The following is a 23,163-nucleotide window of genomic DNA, read 5'->3' on the forward strand; positions in this document are numbered from 1 at the left end:
TCTTTCCTCGTTTGAAAGTCTAGAACTAAAATTAATACTGAAATATTTTCTGTGTGTGAAATCAACTATTCTCAGCTCTATCAGTGGTAGCAGTTCACTCACCAGTGTTTAAATCTGAATTATTAGCTGAGTCACAATATTTCTAAGTAAGATATTAGCATGTTCATGCTCCACAGCCAGCCATGCCCAGATCTATGTTACTTAAATTAATGGAAACTGCTAAATGCAACTACTTCCTCAATGCCTTATACAAACCTTTTTGATTTCTTGACCACATTTTATGGCAAAATTAACCCTCATGGAAATATGGTGTAGAAGACTTATAAAAGAATACAATAATAGTTTAAATTACCAGGAAAATTAACTGGATTAATTAGAGTTTAAGGCCTGGTTTAAGCCCTCAGGGACCTACACAGTCCTTTTTATGCTGTGATATAGGAGCATGAGAAGTTATTCTGTGAAGATCCATGAAACATCTAGTTTAACACTGAGATGAAGAAGGAGACTCTGTTATAAAAAAGGGGAGGTATCTAAATGTCATAAGATTATTCAATCATGTGCCACTTGCAGGCTTCAAGAACCTTCAAAGATGATTAATTAAATGCTAACAACCCCATTCTGACACAGATATTACTGACAGAAGAAATGTGAAACATATTTAAGTTGAAAGTTATTCAGCCTGTGCAATGCAACCAGAAGCAAGGGACTGCCAGCCATAAGACCTATGTGCAGTCAACATTCCCACGAATGCTATTGTTTCTCTTTGTTATTTCATTTCATACTCAAATATTGAGATGCCCATAGAAAGAAAATACATGGACAAAACAGCCCAGCCCAAGAGAAATGTTGCTGATAATATTGTTAAGTATCTGATAAGATCTATTTATACTGCAAATGGTTGCTTGGTTTTTATTGTTTTGTGCCACCTTTTCTCTTTTTTCCCACCCAGAAAAACTGTTGTTCCAACAGCTAAGCAATTATTCTTACTGTATTAATCCTATTCAAAGTCAAAACAATGCAAACAGGAATGAACAAATCTATTTATCATACAAATGTTTCCATAAGAGCTTTGTTGCCAGTAGAGCTGTTACATAATTTCACATTTCTCCTGCATGACAGTGTCACCTAGAACATCCAGAAAGCATGATACTACTGATTTAAAACACGGGGATTAGTTCTGCAGTCTTCAGTCATCCCTAGCAGGTTTTTCTTAAAAAAATCCTGCCTGAACATGGGCCATAGGACATGATCCATTCATCCTGCAGTCAAGGCTTTGTTTTGGTTTAAGATGGAGAAATGACAGACAGGAATTCATCGCAGAAGAAAAAAAAAAAAGGCAGCCTGACCTCATATTTGATGAGTGTATTGTTCAAGGTGTGGCTGAACATTGCTAATGAACAACTTTGCTTGCTCCTGTGTAGCAAAACAATGGATTTCATAAGCTTAAATGCAATATGGTTTTATAAAAGGCAACTATGTTTAACAAGAGGAGAGGGGTTTACAAAACCATCTCCCTCAAACTGTGGGAAATTAATGAAATGCAGAATATGTTGTAAAAGGCTCTAATTCATATTGGAATCACTGCTTTAGTGGTGCGTTTCCTCCATTCAATCTGCAGTTGAATTTGTCACCTTCTATCATATGCAACATCATTCTTTGCATTGATATAACTAATTTCCTCCATCCACTGTTTGCTCTTCTCACTTGTCAGACCATATCAGTAATTAGATGGCAAAGACCTAGGGCTAGAGTACACATATGCCATTTCTTCCTGCCTTTCACGTGAGCTACTGCTATTATAACAATTAATAATATAATTAGTAAATAATACATCATGAAGGAAGAGAAGTAAAAGCAGCATGATAATAGGAGCTGTAAGCTAACAAGGTATGTTAGGAAAAAACCTCTTAAAGCTAAGTTCTCCAAGATGCTGCACCTGTGCACTGGGAATTTGTGAGGAAGATGGTTTTACAAACAGGGCAATTTACATGTGGCATGGGGCCTTCCTGCATTTCCTGGGGATTTGCCATGGAACAGGGGCTTGAGTGAAAATTTACAGGTTCCACTTTTTTAAAATACTGCACCTCCTGTGAAACTATCCCTGCCAAGTTGAAAATATAATAATTTAATATTTGCAGAATTTGTGAAGATGCCATTATGCCCATCTCACATACCTTTTGGACAGTGAATTATGTAACTTTATATCAAAGTACAAATTAAGAAAATATTGACCCCTTGCTGCCGAGTTCTGCACTAAATGCTGGAATGGAATGGAATGGAATGGAATGGAATGGAATGGAATGGAATGGAATGGAATGGAATGGAATGGAATGGAATAGACCAGACCAGACCAGACCAGGTTGGAAGAGACCTTCTAGATCATCACATCCAACACCATCAACTAAACCATGGCACCAAGCACCCCATCAAGTCACCTCCTAAACAGATCCAATGATGGCAACTCCATCACCTCCCCGGGCAGCACATTCCAATGGGCAATCACTCTCTCTAAGAAGAATTGCCTCCTAACATCCAGTCTAAACATCCCTTGGCACGGCTTGAGACTGTGTCCTCTTGTTCTGGTGCTGGTTGCCTGGGAGAAGAGACCAGCCCCCACCTGTCTACAACCTCCCTTCAGGTAGTTGTAGACAGCAATAAGGTCTCCCCTGAGCCTCCTCTTCTCCAGGCTAAGCAACCCCAGCTCCCTCAGTCTCTCCTCATAGGGCTTGTGCTCCAAACCCCTCACCAACTTTGTTGCCCTTGGCATACCTACATGGAGGAAAGGCACATGCTCATAAGCACCTCTCTATTGCTGAGATACTGAGGTTCCTAAAGGAGAAAATAGTGTGCAGTTGTACAAATAAAGGGGACTTGTCTTAATATGTATGAATTGCTCATGCTTAGCCAGAATATATGATGTTCCTTCCTTAATATATTCAAAATTCTGCTCCACTACCTGTGCTCCAGGAGGTAGGGAAGAAAGACAAGATTCCATCTTCCTCCATGTAGTATGATACAACAGTGTTTTTTCTCTGTCTTTTGAAAATTCCATTGTGCCTTGCAATTTTGTGCTATTTTAGGCAGCTTCAAGTACCTTTTGCAGCACTGGAGCAATACAAAGATACATGCAGAACTAAAAAGGAGGACCATGGTGGGTTTTACACCTGTGGTATCTGTATACGAGTGTGAAAGAAAAATGTTTTAAACCATTGGACTACTATATCTAATTTTTCACTGTCTACTTAAGAGTAGCTAAGCAAACTGGCTGATGCTTTCAACATTTGTGACAATTATTTTCTCTTAGGCAGAGACTGTCTGTGTAAAACTGCAGCAAACAGTTACTTTTTACTGCCTTGCTCTAAATTCCTGAAAATGTTTTACTATAGGATGGAAATTATGACAAGGCCTTAGCCATAACTGTGCTAATAGGCACCCCTATGTAAAACTCAGGGCATTGTGACAGTGGTTGGTTAGACATCATCAGAAATTCTAACTAGAATTTTTAAAAATAAAGGTACTATTCTATGTGAATCAATTACTGTAGCATGGAAACAGTAAATGAGAAAGCCTCATACTTAGCAGTAGGAAAAAAATATCTAAGACTGTTGAAAAATCAAAAGGTAACACTTGTGGAGGACATACAGATTTATTATTCTGAAAGTGAGAAGCATAATGTGTGTGAAATATGAGTGCCCTGAGAGGTATAAGTTTCAATGCCATGAGAAGATCAGTCCACACACCCCTGGCTCAGATTCTTTAGTACTCAAAGTGACAGTTCTTGCTGTAAAATGCTATGGAGATGCTGGCAACAACAAGATTCATGAAGTGGTTGCCATCAGAAAAGTGACAGGATGGTTGTTACAAACAGAATGTCTTTTTTCTATCCCATTTGCAGGCGTTGAGTTACTCCAGGACTGAGGAACCAAATCTTATTCAACTCAACTGAAACGCTGTGCCCAAGGACTTTATGCCAGATTCCTGATCTATTTTAAAAAAAATTTGAGTGTATCACTTAAGGATCAGGCACCAACTCATAGATTCAGGGGTGTTAAAGATGGCAACCACAGGTAATGAAGGCCACCTTTAATATCTGGCCCTAATTAACCAAGATAAGTTATTTTATCTTTAAAAAATCAAGATATTCTCATGAGACTTTTAATTATTTTTTTCCTCTTATCAAAGACCTGCAACAAGAATTCAGGGGAATAAAATTTCTAGTACTTGAGATTTCTGCATTCTCTCTGGAAACGCTTCTTTGTTTTCAGACAGCTTTCACTGTTTTCTGATTTTCATCTTTCCCCTCTCAACTGCCATAGCAACTATTACAAATATTTACGTGCGACAAATACTGGCATGGAGAGATATTCTTTCCTCCAGTACTTCTGAAGCACTGTCACAAAAGTAGGTGATTCTTTGTCATGCGTGTGGTACCTGCTGTTTACACCTCTGCATAGGAGGGTGTTAAACAAGTTACCTCACAGGTTTGGATTGTGTTGGCAGCCTGCCAAAATTGATCTGCCTGCAAGTGTGCAGTTCACTTTCACCTACCTTTTCAGTGGCTCACAGTCAGCCTTTTTTTGTTTTCTGAGTTAAGAAGGAACTGTGTCACCCGTTTGCATAAGCAATTATTTACTATTGGTCACATATGGAAATGTTGAGGCACTGAGTATATGGTAGAGGTGCTCCTTTAAGAAGGTGTTGATTGGACTTTTACTTTATAGATTTGCAAAATCCAGGTACTTGTCATGATGCCTGCTCTATCACCAGAGAGGGAGCAAATGAAGCTTTGACACATGGACAGAAATCTGGAGCTGGACAAGGTGTCAGTTCTCCTCCTCCTCCTTGGGCACCACCCTTCATAGCTCCTTTATCTCATGGTTCTCCCCACATGGCCAAAACCCCACCTTCTGCATTGCAGAGACTCCCTGTGTCTCCCTAGTTAGCTCATTCCTCTCTTCCACATGATTCCCTATTCACTGCTGCTGCTGCCATTGCAAGCTTTCATTGTTCACCATGTTCTGGCAATTGGTTAAACCTGTTATGATGCCTAACACCATTTTTTTCTTCCTCTGCCATTCAATTTCCCTTGCCTTAGCATGGGTAGAATCTCTCCTACTACAACATGCCTTGCAAGATGGGCTAGCCCAAGCCTAATATGAATGGGAGGTGCTAATTTTATGGATATGAAAGACAAACTGCTGTTACCTGCTGCAAATATTAAGCAATTCATTGATTTAGTATGTTGGTCAGCAAATCCACCATCTGAAATGCTGCAGAACTGGCTTCTTAATGCTGAATAGAAATACGCTCTTTTAAGCATAAATGTTAGCTTGTGCTCCTCCAAGCTTGGGTTCAGCTCCAAAATTCCATTCAGAACAAACACTATGTATATCTGAATTGGAATTAATAAAATCAGGTTGGGGCTTGCTACTTTAACCAGCCTATTACCAGTGGTTACACAGCTTACAGTCCCCACCTGGCTTGCATTCAGCCCTGCTTGGATCATAGTTAAAGATACTGTGGCCAAACAGGTAAGGCTTAAGGCTGTATAACTGTAAACAATGCCTTGGTACATAGAAAAAACACTATCATTAAACCAAGTAATTTACAAATTAAAGACAGCAGGGAGTGAATGGCAAAACACAGGCACAAGTCAATGAATTTAAGGTGGGCTGGTAATAATCCCATGCCAAAAGATAAATATATACATAAATGCAGATAAAGTGAACAGACAGATCCCACCACATTATTTAGATGTAGCAGGCACATACTTTTCCTCAGAACTATGATCCATGCTTAACACACACGGTAGTTTACTACAAAAAGCAGAAGCAGCAAATGCTAAACCCAGAGTTTACAGAATCAAGAAAACTACCACATAAGAAACAGAAGAAATAAAAATATTAAAACAGAAATCAGAAGAAAAAGGTCTTTGTGTATGTTGTCAAAATATGAGGCCAAATATATAACTCATAAGTCCCTGATGCTAATATATTAACACAAATGAACATGGAACTAAATGTTAAGTCATTTTCCCCTGCTTCCATTCATTTAAAAACACTAACTGAGCTTCACAATCCATCTTTCACTTGGGAAAACAGAGTCCAGAGAAGTTATTTCTCTTTTACAAAAATCACACAGTGAGGCAGTGGCAAAACAATAACAATCATATGTTTCTATCCTGAGCCCAGGATTCAATCAAGAAAACAATAGTTCAACAGATCCAGTTCTTTGGCAGGAATGGAGATCATGTCTTGGTGGAATTTAAATCCCTGACTGTGACTGCTGAAGAAAACCACACTGCAACCTGAGCTAAGGTAAAATCAGTAACTGTCAATGGGAATGTTAGGTCTATTCTGCAGATTTCTACCTTAATATATTTCCTACAAATTTCTAAACCATTTGACCACAAACACAAAAGTAGAAGGATCCATAATCAAAGAGCACATTATCCAATTCAAGAAAGCAGCACTATCAACAAAAGTGAGAGTCTGTGAAAGGAATACTTTTTCTAGAACTTGATCCCAAAAACATACTCAAATCATACAATGTTCTCAGATAATGAATAACCAAATACCTTACATTTCCCTTCCTGAAGTTTAAAGAGGGCTCACCTAAGGCTCCTGACTATATTCTACACACTCTGATCAGTTGATATACATCAATCACATTCAAAAAGGGAGGTTAGCTAGATTCAAAGCTGGGTTTGGTGTGCTCATGCCAGGTAGCTGCATTTCAGTACTGAAATCTCAAATGCTCAAAATTATGAAGTTGCCTACAGGAAGAACAATGTTTCCTTTAAAATGATGAGGCTTGGAGGAAAAAAAATATGTTTAGTTCTATAATTGGCTGTTGTTTATAATTTTGCATGCCAGTCCTGAACATTTATGAGGCTCTCAAATCACGGTTTTGAATTTTGCTAGCTACAAATGTATCATATATTTTAACATGACAGCTGGGATTTCCAGGTAATGATAGAAGTCTAATAGCTGTGGATTATTCATCAACAGTGTCACAGTCAGTGGCAATATTTCTGAATACAGTCTGAGCATGATTTTTAATGCAGTTAGCCCGGTCCTGCTGGTGGTTAAGGAAGTAATAGAGATGTCAGTTTATGTCATATTTAATATAAAACTCTTACTGATGATTTTCAGGCCTCCATTCAGATGACAGTTAGGTCATTATGAGTAACATAAGCTTTGAATATGACTTCATGTGCTAGGTCATCTCTGAAAGTACACCTAGTTACCATTAATCTTAAAAAAAGGTTTCACACACTGGGCAGGGAGAGCAACTTATGTCTTAAAAGTAATTTTGCAGGATCCTTTCATGTTTGTCTTATAATTGCACAGAGCTAAATTTAAAGACTTTCAAGACTTGTCTTATAATTCATGATTAAAAAAAAAATACACATGTAGCGTCAGCTTCTGATCAATGAGCTACTACTGCAAGCACTCCTAAAATTAAAGGAAAACATGACTCTGATCCTGTCAAGCTGAGATCACCATAATATGTTATAGAAAAGATACAAGGAGTAGAGAGAAATCATTGCTAGATACTCTTACAAAACACAGTAGCGCACTGATATTTCTTACAACGAATTATTTGAACCTTAAAGTCTGTGTCAGATGTATGGAAACCAGAAGCACTTTGCCAATTTGGTCTGTCCAGCTGCCTGTTGGGATGAGGCAGATAAGTACCATATCTCTGCACACTTCAGTTTCCTATGGAAAGGCAGGTGTGCAAGGTTGGCAGGGAATAGAACTGCATCTTCATAGTCTCCCTGGTCTAGATCAATCAGGGAGGAATGCAGCCCACAGTGCACTTCCACCCAGTTTATAGTCAGCAATGGGACTAAATTTGGAGTCCTTGTCTCAGGAATAAATCTCTTACAGCACTTCTCCCCCTAGAAAAACTCCCACAAAAAAAAAACCCTCTGCAAATAGTCCATATAGCTACACTAAATGTAGTACATTTCATAATTCTGAAGTCCTAATTCTGCTGATGTGAGTAAAACTATCCAACAGATCTAACAGCCACACACTCACTCTGTCACAACTACACTGAACTACTGATGGAGAAAGATACGGAGCCAAAAATTGGCCATCAATACTTCAGAAGTCCTTGTTTTCTGTATGACTGTGTTATTTGTGTAAAAGCATACAATAGATCACATAAATATTATCTAAAGATATCTAAGGCAACCCATGCTCAAATCATATCTAAAAAATCGAAAAAAAATGTTTAAGTAATAATGACAAAAGACAAAGGAAAATGTAACACGCTGTCTTCGAAGAGCATGGCTATTAGAAACCTTTGATATTCAGCTGAGATTGTGACCTTGGCAACACTCTAAAATGCAACAAGCATCCCAAATGCTCATTGATTTCAGGGACCTGCACTTTGGGGTATTGTTTGCATCAGGTATTTCCACCTCACCCATCGAACGTGAGCATAGTTCATACCACCTCCTTGGGCAACCTGTTCCGGTGTCTCACCACCCTTATGGTGAAGAATTTCTTCATAAGCTCTATCTCCCCTCCTCTAGCTTGGATCCATTCCCCCTAGCCCTGTCACTACCTGACACTTGTAGGCCCCCTTGAGATACTGGAAGGCCACAACAAGGTCTCCTTGGAGCCTTCTCTTCTCCAAACTGAACAGCCCCAACTCTCTCAGCCTGGAGCCAAGCCCTGGAACCGGCTGCCCAGGGCAGTGGTTGAATCACTGTCCCTGCAGATATTTAAAAGCCATGTAGAGGTGGCACCTAGGGACATGGTAGGGGGAAAAAAAAATTTAAAAAAAAGAAAACAAAAGGAGTAAAATCTGAAATGTACCATTAAGGTACATCTCTTTCTGAATATTTGAAACATATAGCTGATGAGCTTCAGTCATCATCTTATCTTATTGTTTTGGAAGCCTTCAATCTCATCATAGAATAATACAATTGTTTAGATTGGAAAAGAATTTTAAGATCATTGAGTCCGACCACCATGGCCATTAAACCAAATCCCAAACTGCCATGCTGCCATGTCCACACATCTCTTGAACACCTCCAGGGAAGGTGACTGTGTCAAAATACATTAAAGAAGGGGGGGGGGGGGGGGGGGGGGGGGGCGCAAAAAAACACGTCAGTGTGTGCTCCTGATGCTCATGTCAGTTCCACATGATAAACTAATCATGATATAAATCCAATATATTTTGCTGAATTCAATTTGAAAGTGAACTGTTCCACTGTATGGATGATTAGATACAAGAACAGCTTGGAACTGAACCTGAAGTTTCTCTATTACATACTAGTCCTTTCCTAAAATACTTTGAAATTCAGGGATTTTTTGTTTGCCTAGAGACTGAGTGGTAGAGTTCCAACTTTTCTATGCTTTCTCTTCTAATGCATCATAGATAGGGCAGAGAGGATACCAGTCACATCCACTTCCAGAACATGCATGGTAACCCTGATAGGGACTAAACTCAGTCTTGATGAACTCATAATTTCCACTTGTGGTTTGATACTCTATGCCAGACATATAGAACCAAGCGAGTGAAAAAGTACAGAAGGTTTATATAATGAAAGAGACATTTTCATATAGAAAATGTGAAATACTTTTCCTTTATCATTTGACAGCTGCCTGTCAGTAAAATTGTGCTTCCAGTATCTTGAAGAGTTTGTGAGTGCACTGATGGGTAGACAGCTCTAACTTCCTTCAAATCTTTAAAATCCATATCCTTAAAATCCTGCTAAATCCTTAAAATGTGGTAAATAAATAAATAAATACATACAGATATGTATATATTGCCTTGCTGAGATAATTTCTCAGCGTTTTCTACACTTTCATTAACAGTATAAAACATAAATGATTAATTGACAGCTGCTCAGGGAAAAATTAGTTGTGTTGTAGAAGGTCTTAGAGGGCTACACAGTCATGTATGTGTCCTTTGCTATCAACTTACTACCAGCTCACAAAACCACAGAGAAATCATTCAAGCATTAGCCTGGGATCCAAGCTAGACAGTGCATATAACAATTGCAGCATTTTATCCATACCATTATATGAAGCAGCATTCAATAATCTGTAGTCAAAAGTGCAACTCACCTTCTGCATCTTCTGGCCTCGTAAGATCAATGACACCAGGGCCCAGTTTTCCATCTTCATTGGGTTTCCCTGTTAACTGTGGGCCTAAATTTTCAAACCTTGTTCTTTCCTGGAAAAGAATAAAAAACGTAGACTTAATGCTCTATGTAAGTTAGTTCTCATTATATGCCTGTGCATATGTGTACACACTGATACATGCCTTATTTTTTAAAATCTGAATAAATAATGAGTGCATTTAATTAGAATGCTAACTCAGGGACAATTTTTTTACAGAATCTGAGTGTTTGCATTTATGAAAATCAGTTTTAAATATGAAACATATCGAAACTTTGAGGTTATTTTGATCTGTGCTACCATAATGCATAAACGATTGTACATGCAAATACAAAACACTCTTGGCAGCAAGTGATGCTGCTCAATGCTGCTCACTTTGCCTTTCCACTTATTTTCTAACTTCAACTGGAAAAGACAATCAACATTTGCAAAACATGAAAATTCTGAAGTTGAAAGAAGAGTTTGCATTAAAATATACAGCTAATTTCATGAGACAAGCACTTTTTCCCTGTGTTGAGATTCAAGTTTGCATTCATACCTCTGAGACAACACAAGTCTGAATTTTATACAAGAAGTTTTCAAAGACAAGTGTTTGAAAGAAGGAATAACAGATGACAGAACTGATATTGTTATTTTGTCTAGGAATTTAAATTTTATCTCTGTGGAAAGGAAACCTAAGAAGATTTTTTTTTAATAAAAAAAAATAAAGAAAAATGTACACTCCTAGAAAACCAGAAAGCTTTTGAGAGCTGGAGGCCTCTATAGGAAACCTGGAACTAGAAAGTGGAAACTGAAAGTTCCTCAATCAATTGCTGGACAAGGGCACTATAAATGACAGCGTAATATTGTCCCACAACAGTAGTCTCTGCAGTGCTGTGTATCAGTAGCTAAGCATTCAATGGTTATCATTAATTTAGTGTTCTCATTTGAAGGAACATAGCATGTTTTCCCTCTTGCCTTGTTGTTACCTCTTCAGACTAAACTTGGCATTATGTTATACTTGTGAATGAATGAAACCTTGTTGTTCATTACTATGAAACAATATTAAATGTCATGTCAGCTTGAATTTACAGACGTGAAATACCAGCTTTCAGCTCCACGAACAGTTTCTTCATGTTATACTTAATGCATTATGCAGAAGTAGAGTGCTGATTGCTGTTCAGTCTATTGTTCAATGACCTAGTTCTCTGCTGAGCGTACTAGACATAGGAAGAAAACATTATGAGTTTCTCTCCCATAAGACAGTTAGAAACTTGGGAACATTCTTAAGGACAAAACACACTTGATGGCCTTGACTGCTCATTTGCTCCAGCTCCAAGTACTTATGCTTCCCAATGTGATTATTTTTCTAGTATCATTATCTTACAATAATAAAACCCCACCAGGTCAACAACTAAGGAATTCTTTTGATTCTTCATTCTTCTGATTCCTTCAGCCATGGGTTTTTCAAATTATTTTCTGTTTAATTTGCAGAGAAAAACAAGAAAGCATAACCTGACACTGCATTTGCCACAACAATACTGAGGTGTTGCAGGTACTAAATGCATTTCTAAAAGGTCCTTAGAGCCTTCCTGTTGTCAAACAACATAACTGTGTGTTTTATATTTGGTTAATTTCTTGTTTCCCTCTGAAAAACCTGCAGTGGATGAAGGAGCTTACCTATATAAAGGAACTCAATGAGAAAAGAAAGCATTTCAAGTGCAATGTGAATCTGAAAAGGCACAGAAATAGGAGAGGCCAAATATTGTACTGAAAGATGTGCAATATAACAGGATTGGATCTGTTTTACTGGTAGACAGAAATAAAAAATAAGTTTGTCAAGGATTCAGCTTTCCATTGCTAAGGGATGATTTGCAATTGAGATAAAAACAAAGATCTGTACTAAGAAAACACCTTTTGGCACATATATTGTCTCTTCCTGCACTAAAAGCTTTTTCTTAAGGTTGTTAAAACTGCACCTGCAGCATACATGGAAGAACAGCCTTTAAGTGTGTTTCAGAAGAAGGAGAAACACCTTTCTGCTTTAAAAATCAACAGACATTGCTATGTATCAATATGCACATTTGGAATATCTTTCTAGTCATTCATTCTCTTTGATTTTGCAGAGAATATTCTGTTACAAAAAAAAAATAAAGAAGAAGAAGAAAAAAGAAAGTTTCTGAAAGAATATCAATATTTTGACATGGAAAGAGAAAAGAGAAAATTACATGATAAGGTTCAGGAACAGTAAAATGAAAGCACTTATAACACGAAAATACCTGCTCTTGCCAAACAAAGGACCTGTACTTATAGTTATTTCATAACCCCCTCCTAGTTCATTAAAGGCTGTAACAAAGTTGGCTACATTTAAGTCTCTGAAAATGCCTTTTACGTTCTTTCCTTTGCTTGCCTTTTTTGACTGAAAATAATCTTTGAAGTGATCATAACAAAATTTTCAGTATTTGCATTGAGCTTTGGCAAATTCAGATAACTGTAAAAAAACATAAAGATGTTCCTCAGTACTAATAATCCTTTACTAGTAGGTGCCTTTACAATTCAATGAAATACAATACATTTGTATGGCATTTGTTGTTAGGGAGAGGACTTGTCACACTTGGTTCCAATCTGTTTTTGTAGGAGTCGTCTTTGCTCCCATCTTGATTTTTTTTCCAAAAGAGGATACTTGCACTAAAAATCCTTTAAAAATATAACTTTTTCCTAGTATGAGCAAGGTTCTGTACATAATATTCTTATATGAACAAAAAAATAAAAAGACTTACTTAATTCAAAGGAAATGCCTATATATAGCTACACTAACAAACATGCTACCTGCACATGCTTTATACTCGCACATATGTACATTGACTACTGGATAGATTGATACCTCCCTAACCTACGTTAACAGAAAATGTCGATGAGTGTCTAATAATGTGCACTGCTATGGAGAGTGCAGGTGTCTTGTTTCCTGTGGAAAACAAAAGCATTTTGGACTTTGTTTTGAACTGATTTTTTTTTCTTATAGGCTATAGAGCTTGTATTGTATAGTTGCATCAAGTTTTCCCCTTTGAATTTCAGAAGACCGGCCTAGGACGTGGCACTTGACAAGCCTTTCTCACCACCAGATCAACACGATCACTTGGAGTTTATGCTAGAAATTGAAAGCTCTTCTCAGACCCGTCAGATCCTTTATGCTTCTTTATATGTTGAGCACACAGTAAAAAAAAAAAAAAAATAACCACTTCTTTAAAATGAGAAAAAGAAGGGGAAAAAAAAGATTCTTCTTAGCAGCCAAATCTTAATTTTTCATTCTGTGATACAATTAGGCACTTATTTATGCGTTGTCAGTCACAAACATGTAGAAAACGTAAAAGTTATTGAAGAAATTAAAGTCTGCTCAACTGTCTTGCAGGACTGTTGGTTCTCTAAGTGCTTTGAAATTATGATGTATGAGGTAGATGTTGCATATTAAATAAAGATATTTAAATTATAAAGCCCCCGTTAGTGAGAGCTGATGAATGTTAAATGTTATGAGCCACAAGGCTGTGGCATCCATCATATTCACATATTATCACAGCCAGTGATGGAGCAGCCCCAGTGATGACAGATAGACTGCTAGATAGTTATCCCTTATTTCCAGAGTCGCCAAGCAAGCCTTTCAACCCCTTTGGCATTATTTTTAGCTTTGCATTAAATTAGCAACTTCTCCGTCACGTTCTGGCAGAAAGTATCAATTCTTTCTTCACACGTGGAAGGTAAAAGAATGGTTTAGTGAAGCAAGGAATAAAGGACAACGAAGCAGTAGCCCCTGCCTCTGACAAGGCTGCAAACTTCAAATGACTAGAAACAAATATAAAATTGTGATCTCGCGAAAGAACAGCAATGAAACAGTAAGCACACAATAATGGCTTTTCTCTGCACTTAGATAAAAGCTGAATTTTTGATGTGCACAGTATATTTTCATAAAATTTTATATACTATGTTTTATACACTTATTGGCTATTCCATAATAATGTGTGTGCTAACAGTAAAATTGCTCTTAAATTTATGTGTGTTATTTATACGTTCCCACATAACAATGCTTTTTGTTGTAAAAAATATTCTGTTTATTAATGTAACTTTACAACCACTGCATCCAAGATCCGTGGTAAATTAATGACATTTTTATTATTTTATAGTGTCATTAAATTTTTACTGATCACTCCATCAAACAGAAGCAATAAAGGCCATAATGCAAACTGGGACACTTAGAGCAGGGGAGCAGGAAGGCATTCCATATAGGCTGAAGTAAACGGCTTGCTATAAATGATATTTATACCATCTTTAAGGATGTGAGAATACTTGGACAAGTTTGGCAAAACTGTTTCTGTAGTACTGTGGATTGTGTACTTAAATAACAGTTTACTTGCCAGCAAGACAATTTCTTTTTTCAAACCATATGCGAGAAGATGACTGATTGCATCCATCTCTTGAAAAATAATATATGAAATGTAATAACAAACTGGGCACCCCTCCCTTCTGGATAACCAAGACTGATCTGACTATACCCATGCCTCAAATTATTTCAACATGCTTGCTTTTTCCACATCTGAAATGTATGCTTAGTCTGAAATGGAAAATGGCATGCATGCTGATCGTTGTGTAAAAGATTTAAAATACGTATACTCTTTGCAAACAAATACTTTTTATTCAAGTAGACATGTTTGGACAGTGATGTAATACCCTTTATTTCAATGGTCTAGCATGGAAGCAGTTACCAATGTTAATTTAAAGAGCCAGTTTCTAGAAACTGAATTAATATGGGTCATTCACAGAAGCCACAGAGCATGAGATTGAAGGGATATTATTTCTTCTGAGGACAGTACTTTAGTTCGAATGACTACAAATAATTATCACATGTTGTCTCTATGTATGGAATGTGTTTCAGTTGAATTATTCCACAGTCACTGTTGCAGTAGCTTATTTGCTAACTCTGATCTATTCCCTTCATGTACCATGGACAGTAAACAACAGGCAAATAACTTGCTGTACTCAAAATGACATAAAGAGGACATTTTCAGTAGAACATGGAGAAAATTATTCCCAGAAGAGAATAAAGAGGAATCACAGAACCTTTTGATTCACCTCTGGAAAGTCAAGGTACAAATGTCCCAAGGTTTTTACTTTCTTCTTACTACTTTCAAATGGGTAGTTAAATTACCCTCCACTTAGAATCTTTTGCAACATCTTGGCACAGCAGGGATAATTACAAATTGACTTTCAGCCTTATCTCTGGGTATTTTAGTTATTACGGGTGGGAAGTTTAAACATTAACCTTATTACAACAATGTCAATCATCCTACTGGTGTGCAGGCATGCAACTGCTGGAATTCTTTGGATGGCAAACTAGATAAACACAATAGTGGCATTATTGTTACAATTAAAAGCAAGGCTTTTGGTTTTAGAGAACTGTGGTGAATATCTAGAATTGTTTTTCACATCATAGCAGAAGCAATTGCTCCAAGAAACTAAAGAAATTATATCAGCAAAGTAGGGAACATTATTGTAAGAATGCTGATATTAGATATTACAAGAGACAAAGTATATATTTTCCAATCACTGATTTACAGGTTGCACTAATGAAGGATATCTTAAGTTCTGGGATGTTGATGTGTCTTGATCCTACTTTTATTTTCTATGTAAGTCAAATACCAAATTCAAGGACCTCAGCAACCAAAGAGAGACAGTTAGGTGAATTTTCACCCCAATATACTGCCATTTTCAGGTTTTGAAGGGCCCTATATTGTTCATAAACTGTTCTAGTACTCTTTTTGTTTGCTGAACATACAGTGTGGACTAGCATCCCCCCAAGGGACTAGAAATTTGTGTGACATTGCAGTACCTCAAAGCAAACAGCTTGATTTAAATGATGTGCGGAGAGAGAAGTCATCAAGTTTCCTTTTATATATATTCTTCCATCTTAAAGCATAACTGAAAAGTGAGAGATTAGAAGTGGATAACAGGGAATTTACACTAAAATGTATCTGCCTGACTGGCAAGCCTCAGCTGGCTTCCACGTGTCACTGTGACATATGAAAGACCATCACCAGCAGAAAACACTCCAAAGTTGCTCAGCAACTGAATTTCATAGTGATTGTCATGATATGGGACTTTCTTTTAAGACTCAGGCTCTGGAGTCAAAACTGAGACTTGCAATTTTATGAACATTTGAAACATCTACGAAAAAGGCTTGAAACTGGAGTGCTAAAGGCGAAAAATAAATCAGATAAATAAATGCAACTCCAATCAGCCTACTTCTAAATACTCTCTAGCTAAAAATTTTGGAATTCTGATGTGAAGAATCAGAATTCCCGGCACCTCTGGTTAGTGTAAGCAGTAGCCATTAAATCTCTGAACACAAATAAGAGAGATTTAGATTAACTCCCTGATTATTTGGAGCATTCATCACATACCAGTTAGTTAATAGACTGCAGTGCATAGAAGCTTGCCTTATAAAATTAGTGTATGAATTTACAAATATTATTTTTTTGAAGTTACATAAAAAAGGACAGAAAGCAAAAGTTTCCACCTAGCTAGGATGTCCTCTACACACAAAGTACCCATAACTATTGCCACGCTTGCAGGCACTCCTAAACTGTGGATCCACACTGGTTAGATTACTTTCAACAGGATTACTGCACTTACTGAGCCCCCTTAACCAAATGCTTTATGTCTTTGTTCATATGGTTTTAATATGGTTTTAACCAATTGCAAGGTTATTTATAAGTTTGCAACTCCCCAGTAGTTACAGTTACGAAGCGTTCAGACTTAAGCATATCCAGTTGTGTGGTAACCCAACTACTGCTTTCATGCGGTTTCCAACATTTTATTCATGCACAAAGGCATGATGCATCGCTCTATCTGAGAACTCTTTGATTAACTCTTTGTTTCAGCAGCAAATCCATACAGTAAAATCACACATCAACTAGAAGGTAAGGATTTCTTAAAAGGAAAAATAAGCAAAAGCCCACAAGCTGTGGAATTTCACCTAAAAGTGATGAGAAGTCATTAGTCCTTGAAAAACAAAGGGAGAATCAATTAAATTAACAGCTGGTAAATGAAAAGCAAACAAAAGGAGTTACTACTTTACACTCTGCGTAATATGGCTGTAGAATTCACTAGAGGTCAGAAAAAGTCCAAAGCTTGGGCTGTCATTTGTTTTTAAAAGTGCTGCATAATTTTATGATTGTTAATAACATTTGTAGCAACACATGCTAAGATAATCAAATCTCATGTTCCAGAGTGTAAGCTGTTCAACTGTTGGGGTCAAAGAGAAATTCCTTCATTTTCTCTGCTGCTCCCTTCCCTCTTGACCAACATCCACAGATGATTAACTGGGAGCTTTCTGGGGACAGAAGTTAATTTTCTTTTAAAACATCAGGTATTGCTCACTAGATTCAAGGGAGAACTGGTAAATTGTACAGACCAAATATATGTCGCAATGAGAAAGAATCTGAATGCAACCATGTTTTTAAAAACTACATTTTCTTTTAACTAAAACACATGGATCTGCCTTTTTGAGAGATATTTGACAAAATAAACACAAACTGACATACACTTTGACTAGGAGATAACAGTACTGGTGGGGTTTTTTTACTGTGCTGTAAAGTGACTCATGGAAGCAATTCTCTTGGACCTTCAGAATGGTCATTCATTTTTTTAATATTTAATTTATGAGAATAAAGGATATGGCAAAAACAAAGGACTTATTTTCTTACTATACTAAATACTACAAAGCAATAATTATTTTTTTATATATATATAAACACATGCATTTTTTTATATATATCATAGTATCATAGTATCATTCAGGGTTGGAAGGGACCACAAGGATCATCTAGTTCCAATCCCCCTGCCATGGGCAGGGACACCCCACACTAGATCAGGCTGCCCAGAGCCTCATCCAGCCTGCTCTTAAACACCTCCAGGGACGGGGCCTCAACCACCTCCCTGGACAACACATTCCAGGGTTTCACCCCTCTCATGGTGAAGAACCTCCTCCTCACATCTAGTCTGAATCTCCCCACCTCCAGCTTCATTCCATTCCCCCTAGTCCTATCACTACCTGAGATGCTGAGAAGTCCTTCCCCAGCCTTCCTGTAGGCCCCCTTCAGATACTGGAAGGCCACAATTAGATCACCTGGGAACCTCTTCTGCAGACTGAACAGCCCCAACTCCTTCAGTCTGTCCTCATAGGAGAGGTGCTCCAGCCCCCTGATCATCCTTGTGGCCCTTCTCTGGACACGTTCCAGCACCTCCACATCCCTCTTGTTATATATATATATATATATATATATGTATATATATATGTATATATATATTTCAATTTAATTCAGTAGCTGGATGGACCTTGTCAGTTGTCACCTCACTTTCACCAAATGTTTTAAAACAGAGGTATCAGAATGCCATAAAATTGTACAGAAATACTTCAACCAAACTTAGACAATGCCATGATTCTGTACATATACCTGCATGCTTCCCCAAATTTGACTAAATTTCATTAGAATTATTGTCATGAATTAGAATCAGAACAGAATTTAGGAGACCAAAGATCTGGTTACTAGCATTAAAACTGTGAATCTCCTTTTCTCTTAATCATCTTGTAATATATTCCAGGCTGAAAATACAGTTTTAGCAAGAAGCCACAGCAGTATAACAACCAGCAAAACTATTCTAGGTTCAGCACAACAATTTTTTTGGAATGGAAAAGGAGGGAGAAAAAAAAAAAAAAAAAAAGGCAGTAAAGAAGTCACCAATTTCAATTTCACTGTGGTGTTTTGCAAACCTCAACAGCACAAAGCAAATTCAGCTGCCTTCCACACAAATCTGGGAGGAGAGAGGTCTTGAAAAAATCCAGAACACACACAGACATACACACACCCCACTGGTCAGACATCTTGAGAAGGAACATGATATTCTTTTATGAATAATATGGAAATGTAAGCAGATGCAAATGGACACATATATATGTCCATGTTAAACCTACAAAAGCTAAGAGAAAGACAGATGATGCTCTCGTAGATACTTCCATTCCTATAATTTCAGCTGTGTTTTATGATAGGCACATATTGCATTTTGTGACATGGTCAAACAATACTGGAAAAACTGTGATAAAAATGGACGAAATCATGCAATAATAAATTATAAACCACCAATAACAGTACTTTCCTACTCTGCGTGTGGGTAGTAGAGAGGTTTAAAGCAAATAGTTCAAATACTCTATTTGCAAGTATTTTTACAATTAAAGAACTAGACTTCAGGGAAAATCTGAATCTAAGATTTGTGCATTTTATTACAGCAATCTCTGAGCATGAATAGTGATGTATGATGTAAGTAAAGATTCTAGTAGCTCTATTAGGGTAAATCCTCCAGGGCTTTGGAGGTACTGATACCTAACCCAGATAACTCTGAATTAGCCACTGGGGAAAACTTACCCTTTTTGTTTATCTCTGTGAGCAATGAACACCCCTAGACTTGGCTCTTTCATCCCATTTTCAGGAAGACACCTGAAGTAGTTTGAATTGGTGATGCAAAAGACACTTGGGCTTAAACGTTCACATTCATATTTAGAATTAGAAATGTAATCAAGGCAGTTAACAAAATCCCACCAAATGCTACTGTTTTCAAGTATATGCCTTGCCTTGTGCTGGATGCAAATATATAATTGCATACCATACATATATAGATTAAGTAGGCTTTTTCTGTATTTATCAAGCTGACATTTATTTATTTGTTTAGTAGCACTTTAAGTACACTTTTTCCAGGTTGCATTTTATGATTGCTGCTTATACATTACTTTGTTTATACTCAGTCCTTTTTTGTTATGTTCAGAGAGAAAACTAACAGATCACTAAAGAATAAGGATGGGTGACAATGGAACAATGATAATAACATCATTATGCAGTGTTTTGCCTCTTGTACCCCCATCACTGCCATGTTTTTCTCTGATTATTTCAGCCTCAGGATAATGTGCTGCTTACTGTTTATGTCAGGAAAGCAAGATTACTGTTCGCGTGATTACAATATCAAGCGTGAGGTACATAATGCCTGTGATAATATAGATGTACCCCTCAACTAGCTCCTGTCTTTAATCTTCATTCAACAGGGAAAAAAAAACAAACACCAAACAAAACAGTGAGTTACATATTCTTGCAGCCTCATATAGGCCTTAATCTTGCAAGATGCCGAATACTCTAGTCCGTCCAACAGAGGCTTCAAGGACATGGATAGTCACTGCTTAACTCCTAAGGAATACTTTTGTGCTTACATTAAGAATGGATTCATGCACTCCACTGAATCAGGGCCAAAGTGTGTAGTTCTCATATGTTAACACTGAGTCTGAGAATAAAAATTAACTAACTTCTTTACACACTCAGAAAGATTCTTTCTCCCTCATATTAATTATTTTTTCCCCTTTGAAACGGATAGTTTGAAGGCTTTCTGGTAAGCAGAATTATTCTTGTTTAGGAAGAAAACAATAGAAAGCCAAGAACATAATCATCTAAGGATTTGTGGAAGTGACTAAAAGCTGGTATTAACAATGTCGTAGGTGAAGGCAAAGGAAAAAAAATGCCAGTGAGGGAACTAATTGCTATATTTACTTGCATTTCTCGTACAACCATGAACTAAGTTGTACTCAAGGAAAAAGCCACCCAAACTGGATTTATGAACACTATGAATTCATCAAAACAACCACAAACAAAGCAACAGATAAAGTAGAATAAAGGTTCCATTTTCTACACTGACATGCAAATGCAGGCAAATACATACTTCCTGGAGATTGGGAGAGATTTACATCTCTTGGAAGGAGTAACTCTTCCATGCAGGAAGTATGAATCAAAATCATGCAAGAGAGAGAGCACTTTGAAAGAGTAACTGAAGGCTATGCATTTTTTTTCATACAGAATCCAGGAACCTTTATACCTGAAACCATCTTAAATGCAAAATTAATACCTATGTGCCATTTTTACAGCTGCAATATACAAAGACAAAAATGCTAGTCACCTATAGTTAAGGCTACTTGCAAAAATCCATTCTCTAGGTTTTCATTTAAAGCAAAATGATTTTATAAACCTTGTTTTGGTTTTATCATTAAAAGCTTGTTTCAAATTTCCCACCTAAGATAGCCATTAAAGTACTCTTCAGCTTAATGCAACAGTGACAGTTTAGAAAATGCTTTTATACCTTAACAACCAATCTTGAATGGGAGTTTCACCCACAGAGCATTTTAGCCACTTATGCCCCACTTAAGACCTATTTTTGACATGGTTTTCAGCATAAGCATAGACTGGGCCCTACTACACCTCTCTACATTTAAAATTAACTTTTTCTTTCTTTTTCCCTATCCTCATTCACTCACTCTAGATTATATATATAATGTGATTCACTGAAGGGAGATTTCAGTATCTCATTCCAGTGAAGGCTTTTAGGTGCTCTGTGGATGAATACAATCTGTGAATAAGAGGGGATTTCCTGTCTCATACCTTCCTTACTTCATTGTATTTCTGGCATACTTTATGACTGTGGTCACGTTTTCTAGCTGTGTCTTACAGAAAAGGGAATAACAATCTCCTGGGGAAGCAATCAGTATTTGGAAGCTTTTTACTATTATATACATAGACAATTGTAATACCTACCACTGTGTATTAGTAGTGGCCAAATATTTTTTAAAAGGAAGTTGATATTTGCATCTCCAGGCACAGGGAGGAGAAATCATTATCTTCTGGTTACCCAGAAAGTCAATGATTAAGCTGAGAACTGAACCCAGGACTTCTGAATATTAGGCTGGTCCACTGGCTGTTATGCCACGCTGCCTCGGCCGTAAATCTGTTTGATGGATTTTTCAGTCATGGAACATTAAAGGCTCTGCTCTTGTCTAATGAATATGTTTAAAGAAAATAGTACAAACAAAAGCAAATGTAACACTTAAATTATCTGAGACATACTGCTTTGATGTCACACTTGGATAAAGGATTTCCTACTGGAGACCTATGTACACTTATACATACTGAAAAATACTTTAGCCCATACCACTAGCTGGCATGCTGGTGTCTATTTATGTTTGAAAAGGGAACATAATCAGTTTTAGTTGGTTAAGTAGAATCTGAGCCAACTTTTATATTATGACCAAAAGCTTGGCAGTGCAGTAGCAGTGGCAAGTAGCAGAAAATTGCTTACAGTGTTATTTGCCAGATTACTTGAACAATTTACATTGGGTTTTCAATAGAGTTTGAAGTATTGAAAACTTAAGATTCAGAAAAGCCTTAGGCTGTGGATTTTTGTTCCTAGTTGCAACAAGAGGCTCAGGAAAAGGTTATGATATAGTATGACTGACTAAATGAAGCATTTTTTAATATAAACCACCTGAAACATTTAGAAGCAGTTGAGTTCAAACTGTTAATTTTTTTTTTAATTGAAGATTTGGAGAGCAAATTGATTCAGATTAAATGCTCAACCTTTCACATCTACTTGTTTACGATTCATGTTGACATTGTACTAAATATGGCCATACAGTTTGTATTCCAGATAAATTGATCTGACTACAAGCCTCACTCTTTAGTATGATTCTTACTCCAAGATAAATCAATATTTAATATCTCCTGCAACAGCTTTTCTCCATCCCATTAAGTTACCTTTAAAAATTCTTTATACAAGGCATCACAGATGACTTCTGAAAAACTAGTTTATGAAAGCAGTCTGAAATTCATTAATTCAGATGGAAAGGGTTTTTTAATGTTGCTGCATTGTGCTGATCTCTGAATCCATCTCCAGTTACCTAATTCCCCTGCTCAGCTAATTTGAAGAATAAATAAATACTTTCTGGATGAAGATATTTCCTGGGTGTGGACATCTGCAAAAACAGGCTGGCCAAGGCTCTGATTCCTTCAGAGAATGGGTACTCTTCATCATTGCATACCTACCTGCTCCCAACTCCAAACCTACAGCCACATCAGCTAAGAGAACCCAGTGATAAATAGCAGTATGTAAGGCTCAGGCATCAGTC

General features: G+C 37.1%; 1 protein-coding gene across 10 annotated transcripts in view; it reads right to left on the reverse strand.

Moving 5' to 3' along the window:
* SOX6 (SRY-box transcription factor 6) overlaps nt 1–23,163 on the reverse strand; it is a 356,555-nt gene that overhangs the window by 23,529 nt on the left and 309,863 nt on the right. For all 10 annotated transcript variants that reach the window (XM_068148073.1, XM_068148071.1, XM_068148069.1 and 7 more), the window contains one exon: nt 10,092–10,200. In XM_068148073.1, the coding sequence (XP_068004174.1) occupies nt 10,092–10,200 (109 nt within the window). The remainder of the gene's footprint in view (nt 1–10,091; nt 10,201–23,163) is intronic.

The sequence above is a fragment of the Melanerpes formicivorus genome, unplaced genomic scaffold, assembly GCF_026170545.1.
Source record: "Melanerpes formicivorus ecotype bairdi unplaced genomic scaffold, bMelFor1.0.p_v2 SCAF_16, whole genome shotgun sequence".
NCBI classification, from domain to species: Eukaryota; Metazoa; Chordata; class Aves; order Piciformes; family Picidae; genus Melanerpes; species Melanerpes formicivorus.